Here is a 15,734-nt window from a genome sequence, read left to right as displayed (position 1 = left end):
TCTCGGATACTCCCCCTTTATTTAAATGGATGGGAGTTTGTTTTTTGTTTTGTTTTTCAGGACTTTGTAGAATATTTTCATAGATTTCAAATTAGTTTCCACAGGGGGAAAAAAAAACCTCATATCTCATCGATTTATTTGGTTTTAATTCCCTGATAAAATGATAATAAGTAGAACTGACATAAACAGGTTTAGGAACTCACAAAACGGACTCTCCAGTTGTAGAAGTGTAGACATCCAGCCATGAGTATTGATTTTCCTGTGATGGTCACGCACATGTACTTGATGGAAGGGAGTGTGTCAAGTCAATTACACAGTGGTCAGTTATGAGTTCATCCTGAGACAGAAGCTCCTATGCCTAGTAACTTGCCACTATTACTGGAGCAACTTTCTCAAGGTCATATAGTGAGAAAAAAAAAAGATGTAGTAATAGTTAAAATGGATTGACCATTTATTATGTACCAGAGAGTTTTCAGTGCTTACATATATTTTCTCATTTAATCCTTACAATGTCCCTATAACTCAGACTCTATTATGCTTTCCATTTGATGAGCATAGACTTTCAATAGCAACCAAGGAAGGAGGAGAGAACTGCATTCCTGCTGGGCGGACTGGGTTCCTCAGTACACAGCCATGGAAAAGAGTGACTTACCCCCAGATTAAGAGGCAGTGACCCAGATGATCCGGTGTGGTACCTCCGGTGATGACTTCCCTTCCTGCCACTAAAGATGCTCATCCTCAGCTGGTCTCAAGCAGATAGATGCTGATGGCTTTGTATCCCAGCAGGTGCCGCTCCTGCTGAGAGGTGGTGTGACTGCTAACCAGCAGCAGCCAAGGGAACAGCAGGGAGGCCCTCCTTTCCTGCTGTAATTAGGGAACAGATTTACACCATTTGGCTTAGGGAAATAAACTATTACTAAGACAAATACCTCATGCACAGGTTATTTTAAAGTTTGCAAAGGGTTCTCATACCAGTGAGCTTATCTGATCCTTATAATTCCTCCTGAGGGAGCTAGAGCAAGGGTTAGTCTCCCCATTTACAGGTGAGAAGACTAAGGCCCACAGAAATTAAGGACCGGCCCACTGCTGCTATCCTACATAGGCCCAGCTCTTTGTTCTTTTCAAAGAATAGTCACGGGCATATTTATACAGAATCTTCATTCATTCATCCATTCAACAAATATTTAGTGTCAGCTAAGTTCCAGGCATTATGCAAGGGGCGGGGGAAGAGTGGTGAACAACACAAAGGGTATCTCTGTTTGCAGGGAGGTTGAAATGTAGTAGGTAAGATAAAATTGGCACTGAATGGGCCCTGCATCCGTACTTTGCCTTAGGAAGCTGAGGCTCAGGAGGGTTAAACCTACAATTACAAAATCATAAAATGCCATGGCTGTCAGGGAACCTAAAATATCATCTAACCTATTTCTGTCATTTCATTAAAGAGTAAAATGAAACAGTGGGAAAGTGTTTGGCCAGAGAAACTATATGAGTTTTGTATTGCTTTGTAACAAACTGCCAGACCTTTAGAGGCTTAAAGAAACACACCCACTCATTTTCTCACTGTTTCCATGGGTCAGGAGTCTGGGCAGAAGTAGCTGGACCTTCTGCCTCCGTCTCACAGGCAGAAATGAAGGCATTAAGGTTCTGGGGAAGAACCCACATCCAGGCTCATTCAGCATGTTGTTGGAAGTCACTTCTTTGTGGTTGTAGGACTGAGGTCACCTTTTCCTTGCTGGTTGTGGGAGAAGGCTTAGTGCCTAGGGGCCATTCTCGGGTCCTTGGCCAACTACCCCTCCACCTTCAAAGGAACAAAGATGCAGCAAGTCCTCCTCAGGCTTGATCTCTGAGTTCTCCTGCAACAGCCAGACAAAACTCTGGCTTAACTGTTTAACTGGACACCTCTGCTGACATTAGATCCCCTTAGCTAGTGACCCCAGTATTTCGGTCAGCTGTGCCATGTTAGGGGCCGAAGGCCTGGAAGAGATTTCGTATTCACAGAGCCTGGAATCTTGGGGGAGGAGGGCCCATGTTAGAATTGGTCCCAGTAACGTCACTTAGCTTGATAGGAACACAATGGGGAAGAGAGATCCTGAGTTTTCCCTGGGGCTTATTGTATGTAGTAGTTTGAATATCCATTTCTGTATAACACATCGACCCAAACTTAGAGGTTTCAAACAACGGTCATTATATTGTGCTCATGATTGATGGGCCTGGTGTTTGTGCCAGGTTTGGCCAGGCAGTTCTTTGCCACATGGAGTTGATGGAAGGCGCTCATTGTCTTCAGCTGGCAGAGGGGCTGGGCTGGGCTGGAGGTTCCGAGAAAGCAGCACTCACCTGTCCGCTGCCTTCACAGACAAGGTAGAAGGCCGGGCTCCGCTGGGCAGACCCTTGTCTCCAGGGCCTTCCCAAGTGATCACTCCAGCAAGGTGGTCAGATTGCTTCTCAGTGTCTCTGCACTCCAAGAGGGAGTCTTCCAAGAGACAGGAGGTGGGAGCTGCTAGTATCCGGAGATTTGCATCACAAATTGGATGAAGCGTGTCTGCCTTCTTGTGTTGGTCTAAGCCAGTGGTCAGCAAACTCATTAGTCAACAGAGCCAAATATCAACAGTACAACGATACATTTTTTAAACTTAGACTTTTTTTTAAATATATTTTATTGATTTTTTACAGAGAGGAAGGGAAAGAGAGAGAGAGCCAGAAACGTCGATGAGAGAGAAACATCGACCAGCTGCCTCTTGCACACCCCCTACTGGGGATGTGCCCGCAACCAATGTACATGCCCTTGACCGGAATCAAACCTGGGACCTTTCAGTCCGCAGACCGACGCTCTACCACTGAGCCAAACCGGTTTCGGCTAAACTTAGACTTCTAACGCCACTTCTTCAAAATAGACCCACCCAGGTTGTGGTATTTTGTGGAAGAGCCACACTCAAAGGGCCAAAGAACCACATGTGGCTTGGGAGCCGTACTTTGCCGACCACGGGTCTTAGCTGTGGTAGAATCTGCCCAGACTCAAGGGGTGGGAATACAGACCTGGGCCTAACGGAGGAGTGTCGAAGGCTCCGTGCCCACCTGCCACACACAGTGGGTTTTCCTTTCCTATGTTTTTCATTATCATACACTTAGTACAGAGGGACCTCCCTGCACTCTTCAGAGACCTATGAGGAAGCATTTTGTAATATCACATTGGCCTTTAGACCTGTGCCAACCAAGATTGTGGTTTAGTGGATTTATCTTTAAGTGTATGCCCCCTGCCACATGCCTCAACCTAAGGGCATGCTTTGTTGTTTTATTCTCTTGGAAGCTGGTTAAGGGGAGAGAATGTTCCACAGTGTTCCTTTATTATTTGTTGGCTACGTGTAGAGTGTGGATACCAAAAGTGTGAAGGGCGAAGGTTCTGCCAGTTTCTAAGGATTCCAATTATGGAATAATTCCAAGTGTGCATTCTGGAAGCAGGGAGCTAACTACAGGAAATAAGCCCTGCACCCACTGTGGGAGGACTTGCGCTAACACTCATTGATCACCTGGCCTCACTGAGCGCCTTTTCTGACAGGTGCCACAGGGATATTATGTTTCCTGGAACTAGTTTAGAGCCAGTGTCCAGCAATCCTGGAAAGTGTGACTATTTCCTTTGCTCCAGTGCCCCGTCACCAGGTAAAAAGCTGCAGTCCCGTTTGGAGAGGCTGGGGGGAAATGAGGTGTACATCGGTGGCCTTCCCCAGGGGAAGATTCTGGTTCTGGGCTTCCAGGTACTACTTGTGTGACCCCAAGCAAGTCACAGAACCTCTCTGGGCTTTTCCCCTTGGACCAGGCTTTGTCTAAGCATCATTCAGCTCCAGTGTTCTAGAAATTGCCATCTTAGACCCATAGACAGTTTCCCCAGGAGTAATTTGCTGCTTTGAGAATCCCTGATGTACTGATGTTTGGGGGGTGAGGATAGGAGAGAGGGTGGCCATTTGGTGACGAAGACACATTTTAAGTATTAACTTGTCCTATTGAGGAAGAGGTCCAAGCCCACAAGATGACCCAGGCTGCCTGTCTGTCATAGCTTTCCAGTGTCCTAACCCTGGGGCAGTGACACTTCCACCTAAGAATGGCTTTGGCGTTGCTTTACTATGGGGTTAAAAAGACAGCAGCCAGCCGAGACCGGTTTGGCTCAATGGATAGAGCGTCGGCTTGGGGACTGAAGGGACCCGGGTTCGATTCCGGGCATATCCCCAGTAGTGGGTGTGCAAGAGGCAGCTGATCGATGACTCTCTCTCATCGATGTTTCTAGCTTTCTATCTCTCTCCCTTCCTCTCTGTACAAAATCAATAAAATATATTTAAAAAAAAAAAAAAAAAAAAAAAGACAGCAGCCAGGTAAAAAGACAGGCCGAACCCAGCGGCCACCCAAGGATGTATGACCTGGGCCAGGAACGGGTTTGCTGTGACGTGTAGGGTTTGTGCAACACAACACCAGGCCTGTCTCTGTTCCCATCCCTGGCTCTCATTCTGCACATGTAGCAAGGAGGGCGGTGGGCACATCTGCTGACACCAGGCAAGAAAATCAGCATCTCCAAACCTTTTGTTGTTTTTAGGTTGTGTGTGTGTGTGTGTGTGTGTGTGTGTGTGTGTGTGTGTGTGTGTTTTTTCTTCCCTTGGGCCTGGAATGGCTTCCATTCAAAATAAAATCTGGAGGCTGAGCACCTAGTCAGAAATAGAATTGGGTCCTAGCGCTAACCAGTTATCTCAGTGGTTAGAGCATTGGCCTGCCCTGCAGACTGAAAGGTCACAGGTTCCATTCCTGGTCACAGGCATGTACTTCAGCTTCAGGGTTGATCCCTGGTCCCGGTCCTATCATGTACAACCATGGATGTGTCTCTCAGATGTGATGTCTGTCTCTCCACCTTCCTTCCACTATCTCTCTAAAAATCAATGGAAAAAATATCCTCGGGTGAGGATTAACAAAAATAATAGTGATAATAAAAAATAAATAGAGCTGGGTCCTTACAGCATCTGTGGATAGGTCCTTCATATCCTCCTACAGAACCACCTTCCAGCCTGCACACCTTGGACCTCAACAGGGTCCCAGCAAATCCTCATGTGGGTGAGTTACAGTCTTAGTGATGTCACAAGTCACTAGTGACCTTCAGTAAGTCACGCTGCTCTCTGAGCCTTGTTTTCCATATCGTTCAAATGAGATCCAGGTTACCCTCTCCACCATCCCATGACATAGAAAAGTGGTGAAGATCAAAATTATGGAACCACACCAAAGAGCTTTAGGAAGTTTAAAAGTGACATAAAAATATAGAGTTTAACAATGGCATAAAAATGTAGGGTGTTACATTTTAGTAGTAGTATTCTGCTTGTCTTAAAGGATGATTTAGGGGGTAAATGTTTTATGGGAGTATCACAGATAGAACGTGAAAACCTAAGTGTACAGCAACATAAATGTGCACAAAAGGAATTCACACGTGTGGTCCTGCAGAAACCCTGCTCAGGTTTGCCTCTTTCTAGACAGAATGGACTCTTGTGTCCCGTTGCTTTTGCATTTTCCTTCTGTGAAATTCCTTCATGTAGTTTTGTGTAGTTTGGGCTCATTTATTCTCAAGAATACTGTTTTCTTTGTGGAAGTCTGTTGTACTGCCGATGGCCACTCTCACAGATTCCAGTTTGTAGTTATGTTGTGGTCTTATAGGTGTTTTTGGGTGACCCTCTATATGCATTTTGTTGGGTACATGCTAGGAGCGGAATTGCTGGGATCAAAAAGTATTTGTAGTTTTAACTTTGTAGATTCCTTAGTAGATACTTCCAGTTTCTCTCAATTTGCTGAACCAATTTCCCCTCCCACCGGTAGCATCCTTGCCAGTACTCAGTGTTTCCCAGCTTTTCTGTTTTTATTGGCACGGTCTTGATGACTAAGCAAGTGGAGTTTTGTGTGCTTATTGGCCTTTCCAATATCCTCTTTGAGGAAGTGCCTATTCATATCATTCACCTATTTTCCCTTTTGATTATCTAACTTTGTCTTACTGACTTGTAGGCCTGTGGTGTTTTTTTTGGGAAAGCAGCATTTATTAAATAATTCAGTGAGAACCTTCTGTGGTTTAAAGAGACCCTTAAAGAGGTGGCAAACCTAGGCAGCATAAAATGTCTTTGATTAGCCCCAGCAGCCAATCAGTGCAGGAGTTATCTACTAGGAACAGTCTTTGATTGGGTAGAGGTATTGAAAATACATTCTCTAAGGGTTTTTTCACTCTTTGAATAGTATCTTTGATATGTTTTAACCTTAATATATCCCTGTTATTTTTTTCCTTTATAGTGTGCCATTATGATATTGACTCCTCCAATATCATAATGATGCTCCCCTATGTTTTCTTCTAAACCCTATCTTGTTGATGTTGGTACTAGTTTTACTTTTCTCATTTAGATCTGTAATTCACCTGCTAATGATTTGGGGGTACATAAGAGATGAGGTGTCAAGAAGAGGTGGTGTTCTTGTTGCTGCTTTAATATCAGTAATCAATGGACCCACTAACATTTATTGAACTATTTCCCTGGATTTTTAAAGCTACAATTACCTGTTTCAAAGGAACAGTTTTCTATGTGAGCTCAAGAGAAACACAATAGCTTTTATGGGGGGACACTGTAGGAAGCTTTAATACATTATCTTAGCCTCAAAACAACCCTGTAAGTACCATATTGTTCCTCTGTTCTGTGGTTGAGAAAAATGAAGCTTAGGAAGGACAGGCAATTAGCTGGAGGTTAAGTAATGAAGAGCGGAGCTATGATTCAAGACCCACTGACTCCAAAGCCCACATCGCTAGCTCTTTCTTCAAGCATCACTGAGTAGCATTCATTATACACTGTGGTGGATGAGGAACCAGTGAGACTAGGATATTAGTCTGTCATCAGCTGGCCTTTCTGGTTAGGGAAAGGGATATTTTTACCTGGTACACTGATAAAACAGCCTTTTTTGCCTGCATTAACAATAATGGTTAATGGCCAATCAAAACCTCCTTTCATCCCAGCAGCTCTGCCCATTCAGTTCTAGTTCTTAAGACAGAAGAGTAAGGTGGCATTGCCTTCCCCAAGAGACAGATGAGGAAACTGAGGATCAAAGAGGTGAAGTGACTTATCTAAGGCCAAATTATGGACAGAGTGCCACATGTCCTTAACTGACTCCCACATCTACGCTCACCCTTCTTCCTGCCCAGATCATGGACCTAGAAGACCATTCTTGTGGTTCGGGGTTAGCTCCTTCTCACTGAGTCCCTGGTTCTGCCTGAGCACCGCCCGGAGCAACCTGCTACTTTTAGCCTTGCTGCCAGGCCGTCCTTCCCTTTCTCCCGCACACCCATGCCCCAAAGCAAAAGGCTGCATTTAAATACGGAGCTGATGCTGCCTGTCACCTTCCTGCAGACACAGACTGTGTGATTGCAAAATTGTCTCATAATCCTCCCCAATGAAGCTCCTGACAACCTAATTGGAAAGAGTCCCCTATTGGATTTGTACATGCTCTTCTCCCCATTCCTCCCTCCACCCTTCGCCTCTGTCCCTGCAGACACGACCCGTTGCTTCTGCAAAACCAAACTAGAGGGCTGTCCTGGCAGGGAACCGCAGAATTCTCCTTTTGCTCTCTCCTTTTGACTGCTTGAGCCGTTCACAGAGGCTCTGACATCCTGTGAAGAAAGGAGAAGAGGGAAAGCAGGTTATTAGGCAGTGATAGAAACCCGAGAGGGGGATGATTAATAGGCTAGATACTTATCTGGGGGAAATGATGAACACAGAGAGGGTCTGATGGCCAGTTATAATTCACACAGCATATCCATAAACCCAAGTTGCTTTCCGTTGAACCCCAAGCATTCTGTCATCATTGATGTTTGCATCTCTTATTAGCACTATTTTTTTACACATGCACTCACACAACCAAAAAATAGTACATCACCAGAAACCTTAAAACAACTGTTTAGTCTTCCCAGTGTAGTCAAAGGTCTACAGAGTGTGTGTGTGTGTGTGTGTGTGTGTGTGTGTGTGTATATATGTATATATATGTATATATATATACACACACACACATACATACACACATTTTGTGAGCCTTACGGAATCACTGAGACACCCATTACGATGTCAGAGACATGCCAAGGATGAAGCACAGGGCATAAATAACAGAGTAAATAAAAAACTCATTTTTTTTTAAATTTCCTCTCCATTAAAACACTTCTGGTAGGCAAATGGGGATTATGGATTATAGGCTTCTATTTTAGCCTAGTCTGTCTCTTTCCTCCCCTCCTCCCATCCTTGGCACCCGATTTGTATGATCTTCCCTAAAATGCCACTGGCCCACATGGTATTGCTGTCTTAGGCAAAACCTCCAATTAAAATCAGCAGGGAGTTTGCTTGAATTAGGAGTCCCAGCCGAGGCTCCCACCCAGGTGCCTCCGGGAGGGAGGTGTGCCTTTGAAAGCTCTGATGGGAAGCCCTGGGTGGCACAGCCTCCAGCCTCCAATGACGAGCAACTCCACTCTGTGTCCCTGGGAGACCTGTCATGTCGCCAGGAAATCCTGGCTGAGGCAGCGCAGGGCCTGCAGGCGAGCAGCGGTGTCTCCGTGGCCCAGAGCCTAGCTGCTCTTCAGGGCTGGGGTGTAGAGGGTGGGAAGGGAACAGCAGGCAAAGTGAGGGAGCACTGCGTTTGGATCCCAAAATCCTCAGCTCTGGTGTGCCACATCCATGCTGTGTGACCTTGGCAAGTCACAGCCCCTCTCTGGCCTTCAGAGCCACTTTAATGAAGTGGAAATCACCGGGGAGTCCTACCTCAGGGCCTGATGGGGGGAGAAAGGGGTAGCTGCCGTGATGTGGAAAGCACTCAAGAAATGTGGGTCCACTCAGATCTCGGGGGCTCAGTCTGAGCAGGAGGGAGATGGCCGGACATTTCCAGAGCAGCATCTCGGGCTTCCGCTTCTGCGGTCCAGGCCGTGTCCTGTGAGCCTCAGAGGGTCCATGCCTGTGGGCTTTAGAAATAAAAGCACCTCTTCCTGTCCTCCCTCCCTCCCTCCTTCCGCCCTCCCCGCAGGGACCCGTCAGAATGAATTGAAATCCCATCCAACAGAAAGATGCTGATTTAGACATATTGGAGTTCAGCCTTGTCTGCGAGCTGAAATGCTTTGGATCCCCAGGGACAGAGAAAAGCATTTTAAAACTTGGTCCTTACTGCCTTCAACTGACTTCCTTGCCCTGGGGCTGTGTCAGGTCCTGGTGAGCTCCTCCCTCCAGCCGGCCTATTAAGCCATCCTCTGTTGCCAGGGTTGAGGCAGGCTGTCACCAACTAGCCTGGGAAGTGGTATTTATAGATCGTAGCCCCTCCTACCCCTGGTCCCCAGCCTCTCCCTCTGCACTAGTCCTGAGCTCCAATTATCTGTGAATGGAGGAGAAGGATCCCTGGCAGGTCCAGAGGAAGCCAGGGATGTGATAATGGGCCCTTCACATGCTCAAACTTTCCATTGTTTCAATGCATTTCTCTTCCTGTGGCCTGCTTGCTTCTTGCCTGCCTCTTTGTCATAATTTTACACTGTGGTAGGCTGTAGAAAGTGCACCCATGCTGGAGTTAGGGAGGGACCCCAGTGTCTGACTACGGAGTCACTTTGTGACTGGCGACAAGTTATCTCCCTTCTGCTGGCCCCGTTGCCTTCATGCAGCTGGTTGGCTGCGCTGCTCCAGCACAATGCCCGGTACACAGTGAGTGCTCAGCAGTTGCAAGCCCCTGATTGCCTTGGCCCACGTAGCGTGCTGCCCTCTGTTAAGCATGGCAGGGTTTCTGACCATCAGTAATTACTACCTAGAGTCCTGGCTGCAGACGGAGGAGAGGAGGTTGATCTGATTCCGGTGGTGTCCTCAATGGTTGGAAGTTGCTTGTTAAGAACAAACACACAAATTGGAATGAGCTTGTATCTCTGGTTTTGCTCTTCTCAGGGTTACTAAAAAGCAAAGGAAAGGTCACTGACCTTGGGAATCAGGACTCGGTAATAACATGGCCTTCCACCTGCCCCCTTCCTCTGCCTCTTTCCAAAAAGGACCACTCGGCCTCACAAGGCCTAGCCAGAGCCCATATTTCATGAATTATGTATGACAGTACAAGTTGTGGCTGCATTTCTCTCTCCTCCCCACTCTAGTTTCCTCCCATCACCTTTCCCCTCTCCAGGTGCCTCCTGCGCTGCCCTGTCTGCTCATCAGCTCCTTCGTTTCCCCATCAGCTCCAACACCGCATCCTTTTCCCCTCCCAGATCACCCTTCCCCTCCTCCACCTCTCCCTACTCTGCCCCCTCCCTGCAAGCTGCCTCTTTCTAAGTGCTCTTGCTGGAGTATTAATGCCTTCATTGATACAGCCCACAACCTCCTGATTATTCTGAGGTCAGGAGCTGCAGGTGCCATGCCGCTCGCTCATGTGCCTCAGAGGGCCTCTGTCCCCAGTCCCTCCCGCCGGACTGGGCTGGAATCCTAATGCGCCACTGGCCCCTGTGCCTGCTGCAGCATGACCAGGAACTTTCATCTTTTCGTCCCCACCCCTGAGGATTCTGAGAGTTCAGCCACAATCAAGCATTGATTCAAGGAGTGGGGGCTGCGGCCCTGACAAAGGACCCCAATGATGAGACACGAGAAAGGGGGTGCTCTGCGGGGTTACAGAGTGCCTTGCAGATGGGAACAGAGGAGCTCTAAATGGGGTACTGTCCTGTCACTTGGAGAGGGAGTGACAGGGGCAAGTGTGGGCCATCAGAAAGGGACGTTTTGAAATTAGGCTCTCGTCAGATGGAACCGTGCAATGGGAGACATGTAGCGGCCCCCGCAGCTCACCAAACGATCAGATGACTCACAGCCAATATTCAGTCAATGTTCTGGCCTGGGAGGCTGGAGCCGCAGAGCTCATTAGCATTCCAGCTGCGTGGCCTGCAGGCCAGGCCTGCTGCTGTTCTCCAGGCTGGGATGGGCTTGGTCTCACGCACCCGAGACAGGGGCTGAGCTGTGTGGGTAGATGGTATTGAAAACTAATACCGCAGTCTGGAGGGCAGAAGGGAAGGTGGGTCTTCTTAATGCAAAACAAGAACAAATATATTAATTTCGTTTGTTCACTCAGCAAACACTAATATGGAGCCAGTCTCTGGGCTAGATGCTCAGGGAAGGAGGGGACCCCTCCAACCCCCAAGTCTTAGAGCCTGGGTGGGAGAACTGACAAGAAAACCCATCTTCTGAGTGTGGTGGGGGTTTATTGCCAGGGCCGGGTGGTTCTATGGATTGAAAAGGCAGAGCAATTTCAAGGGGCTCGCTAATTATGCTTCCATCCCTCTCAGCTGATAAGCAACTCATTCAAAGCGCAGCATCCTGGGAAGCTGGTTCAATAGTATCCATTTTCAAATGTCCCATATGAAAAACTGGTTTTCCTCCAACTCCAGAGAGATACTGAAATGCCCGAATGCCTCAATACCTTCAAAGAAACAGCTCTTCCCTGGGATAAGAGTATTTATTATTATTATTACCTCTCCAATAATTGTTCTCTGCCGGGCTCCGGCCTTTAAATATATTATCTCACTCAGTCCTCTCACCCACCGCAGAAGATGGGCTTTATCTTTCCCACCAGAGATACGGACACTGAGGCTCACAGACATGAAGTGACTGGTTCCTGGTTACAGAACTGAGCTCAGAACTCGCTTCTACTTGGGCCCCCACACACTTTTTACCTTGGGCTCTACTGCCCAACAGGAGGTTCCTGGGCGTGGTGGATGTGATCGAAGATGATGGCTGACCGTCCCTCCCACAGGCTGTACAATGCAAAAGGGCTTCTGCTTTCAGCATTCTATAGTGGGGATCATGCATCACCTTCATCATCAACACCACCACCACTGCCCACTGTAGCCTCAGGAAGGGCTTTCTTAACTCTTGCTTGACATTTAATGGAGGGGGAAAATACACTCTGAGCCAGAAGACTTCTCTCCTAGCTCCCTGGGTGACTTAGTCTGTTCTTTCACCTCTGAGCTGTGATTGCCATGTCTATAAAATGGAGCAGGCAGTCCCCTTGCAGGAATCATAAGAGCTAACTTGTATCTAGCCTAAGGTGACCAGACGTTCCGCTTTTGGCGGGACAGTCCCGATTTTTAACAATTTTTGTCCTGCGGCATTTTAAAAAGTCCCAATTTTTGGAAAGAATGCACGACAAGCTAGGGAATGGCGTGAGAACGGAAAGGGAATATACGGTTTTTGGCGGCCATGTGGCTATTTAGCCAGGATATGAGTTTTATATCATTTTTGTTAATTTTATAATGTTAAACTTTAATAAATAACAAATAATTGTTGAGAACTGATTATCAAGAACTGCTTATCAAAGTTCACATTGTTGATCAGTTGTTAGAATTCCACCACCATTGTTTGGACTTAATGAACAATGGCATTTTTTGGGATTGGCAACGACGAAAACATTTTGTAACTGTCTCTCAGACGATACTCATCGTACTGCATGCTAGTAAGCTAGTTAAACAAGTGATGCCATTACAAATCAGCTATTCAGATAATTTAGGTAAGTAATTTATTTCATAAATTTTCTTGAATTTAGCAGACAGTACTCGTATTTATATTTTATAGTGGCAGCAAAAAGTCTAGCGCTGGCCTTGAAAGTGACACGACTATACATAATTTTTTATTATATTTGTAAATTGTACGTATGCTAAAATTAAAAATATATATATATATATATATATATTACAATACTATTTTTGCGTTCTATGAAAATTTTTGTTGCTCCATATAGACCAAATTTTTAATTAAGAACCTCCCCCCACCCCTGGACAATGGTGTCCTGCTTTTACTAATGTTAAAATCTGGTCACCTTAATCTCGCCCTTAGTACCTATCAGGTCTGGGGCTAAGCATAAAATGCATGTAATCCTCCCTGCAGCCCCGTGTGGTCAGCATGATTAGGAAGGAGAGGAAAAGGCCCAGCACCACCTCAGCTCCTGTGTGCACGAGCCAGGGTGTGGAGAAAATGGGAGTGAATGCACCCCGTGCAGGGTAAGAAGCACAAGACACTGTAAGGAATTGTTTGTAGCTTGAAACACAGCCAGGAGGTGACTGGCACAGGAATGCGGAAAGGTGAGAGGCGCTAAGCTGACTGCCTTGCGTATTTTTACCTATTCTGTTGCGTTCCATCTGGTGGAGTATCTATCTTACCTGGAAAGTTTCCATGGCAGGAATTTGGTGACAGGTTGGCTGTCTTTACACACCGTTGAGCGGCTGTGGGGAGGGAGACCCAGACATACAGGCTGTGATGGAAACTCCACTGAGTTGAGAGTTTGGAACTCTGGGAAAATGGGGGTAATGACATCCTTCTTACCTGTTTGAGAAGCCGCTGTCAGGGTCAGATCAGGTCATTGGTATGGTAGCACTTCGTCATCTCTAGAGTGATATAAAATAGAACGTGCTTTTGTTGAGGCTGAATGTTATATAACCGCCTGAGAGAATCTGTGAGGAAACATCTGATGCAGGTTAAAGCTACTTTCTAGTGCTGATTTTCCCCTTTTTTCAATCTGTTGTCATCCAGCAGGGGTGTTTGAATTCATACATTTTAATTTCCTGAATCAAACTTAAATGGGGCGCGTGTATAATGGAATCATAGTTAGAAGGAGCCTCAAGAAGCGCACTCCAACCCCTAAGCTTTATGGATTGGACAGTGAACATACAGGGGGAAGTCCAGTGTCCTGCTAGTAAAGCTGGCCTGTGGGTTACAAGGACTGGCATTGCCCTTCTCCTAACTTCCATTCAGAGCCCTTCCTGTCCTAACTGATGCCCAGCCCTTTTATTCTTGGGGCATCTCCATGACCGGTTGCCAGTGCCTGCCCCTGGTGGTTAACCTTCTCCGTTCTCCCTCTGTCCCCAGGACGATTCAGCAGTGGCTGGCCAGGGTGCAGTCACTTCTCTACTGCAACGAGAACGGGTTCTGGGGCACCTTCCTGGAGAGCCAGCGGAGCTGCGTGTGCCACGGCAGCACCACGCTGTGCCAGCGCCCCATCCCCTGCGTCATCGGCGGCAACAACAGCTGCGCCATGTGCAGCCTGGCCAACATTTCGCTCTGCGGCTCCTGCAACAAGGGCTACAAGCTGTACCGCGGCCGCTGCGAGCCCCAGAATGTGGACTCGGAGCGCAGTGAGCAGTTCATCAGCTTCGAGACCGACCTGGACTTCCAGGACCTGGAGCTCAAGTACCTGCTGCAGAAGATGGACTCGCGCCTCTATGTGCACACCACCTTCGTCAGCAACGAGATCCGCCTGGACACCTTCTTCGACCCGCGGTGGCGCAAGCGCATGTCCCTCACGCTCAAGAGCAACAAGAACCGCATGGACTTCATCCACATGGTGATCGGCATGTCCATGCGCATCTGCCAGATGCGCAACAGCAGCCTGGACCCCATGTTCTTCGTCTACGTCAACCCGTTCAGCGGCAGCCACTCGGAGGGCTGGAACATGCCCTTCGGCGAGTTCGGCTACCCGCGCTGGGAGAAGGTCCGCCTGCAGAACAGCCAGTGCTACAACTGGACCCTCCTGCTAGGCAACCGGTGGAAGACGTTCTTCGAGACGGTGCACATCTACCTGCGCAGTCGGACTCGGCTGGCCACAGTCCTGCGCAACGAGACCGGCCAGGGCCCCGTGGACCTGTCCGACCCGAGCAAGCGCCAGTTCTACATCAAGATCTCGGATGTGCAGGTGTTCGGCTACAGCCTGCGCTTCAACGCCGACCTGCTCCGCAGCGCCGTGCAGCAGGTCAACCAGTCCTACACGCAGGGCGGCCAGTTCTACTCGTCCTCGTCCGTGATGCTCCTCTTGCTGGACATCCGGGACCGAATCAACCGCCTGGCCCCGCCCGTGGCGCCCGGGAAGCCGCAGCTGGACCTGTTCTCCTGTATGCTGAAGCACCGCCTGAAGCTCACCAACAGCGAGATCATCAGGGTGAACCACGCCCTGGACCTCTACAACACGGAGATCCTCAAACAATCCGACCAGATGACGGCCAAGCTCTGCTAACCGGCCACTCCCCGGGCCGCGGGACGTTTCCCTTTTGTTGTAACAAAACAAACAGTAACAGGACGAAAGAAAAACCATGCGACGTCAATAAGATATTTGTCAAGTGTAATTACCTATTCGGAGAAACGGAGGGAAAACATCTTCATCCGTTGGACACTGAACGCGTTCGAGCGAGCGACTGTGTGAAACCGTGGGGCATGTTTGTTATGTCTATACTCTGTCACAGGGAGGAGCTCGGAGGGAGCTGGAGTGGCTTCTTAGGCCTCAGGTGCTGGGCGGAGGGGGAGGCGGGGAGAGCCTACGCCATGGATTGTAAAGGTCTCTGCTGTGCAGGTGCTAAGGGGACACGCGGGAAGGAGAGAGAGCTATATGTAATGTACAACCGACACTGCCATTTTTCCTTGTGGGAGGAAATGGACATAGATAAAGAAGATATTTCTTCGGTTACGATTTCTTCCCTCTCTCTGCTTGCTTCTTTGTGGTTCTTTGGACTCATTGTCACACCAGGGTGGTGGATGCAGTCACAGGGCTATCTTACCCACCTCACTGCCTTCGTGGTGAGTACACTGAAGCTCATGGAAGCTGGACAACAGATGGGAGGTATCCCCATCATCACAGGGGGCCAAGATAGGAACAACCTTAGCTGTCAGCAGTCCAGGGCCTCGATTTCTCTGGGAATAGACTCGGAGAGAAAG

General features: G+C 48.0%; 1 protein-coding gene across 3 annotated transcripts in view; it reads left to right on the top strand.

Moving 5' to 3' along the window:
* The window catches only part of BRINP1 (BMP/retinoic acid inducible neural specific 1), a 149,559-nt gene extending 134,070 nt beyond the window's left edge, over positions 1-15,489 (top strand). For all 3 annotated transcript variants that reach the window (XM_084899979.1, XM_084899980.1, XM_084899981.1), the window contains one exon: positions 13,899-15,489. In XM_084899979.1, coding sequence (XP_084756105.1) covers positions 13,899-15,039 — 1,141 coding nt within the window. In that variant the 3' untranslated portion in view covers positions 15,040-15,489. The remainder of the gene's footprint in view (positions 1-13,898) is intronic.
* The last annotated feature ends 245 nt before the right edge of the window (positions 15,490-15,734 follow it).

Source organism: Pipistrellus hanaki (assembly GCF_964339955.1).
Source record: "Pipistrellus hanaki genome assembly, chromosome: 11".
NCBI classification, from domain to species: domain Eukaryota; kingdom Metazoa; phylum Chordata; class Mammalia; order Chiroptera; family Vespertilionidae; genus Pipistrellus; species Pipistrellus hanaki.
The sequence above is the reverse complement of the archived record's forward strand: the minus strand, read 5'-3'. Positions and strand labels throughout refer to the sequence as shown.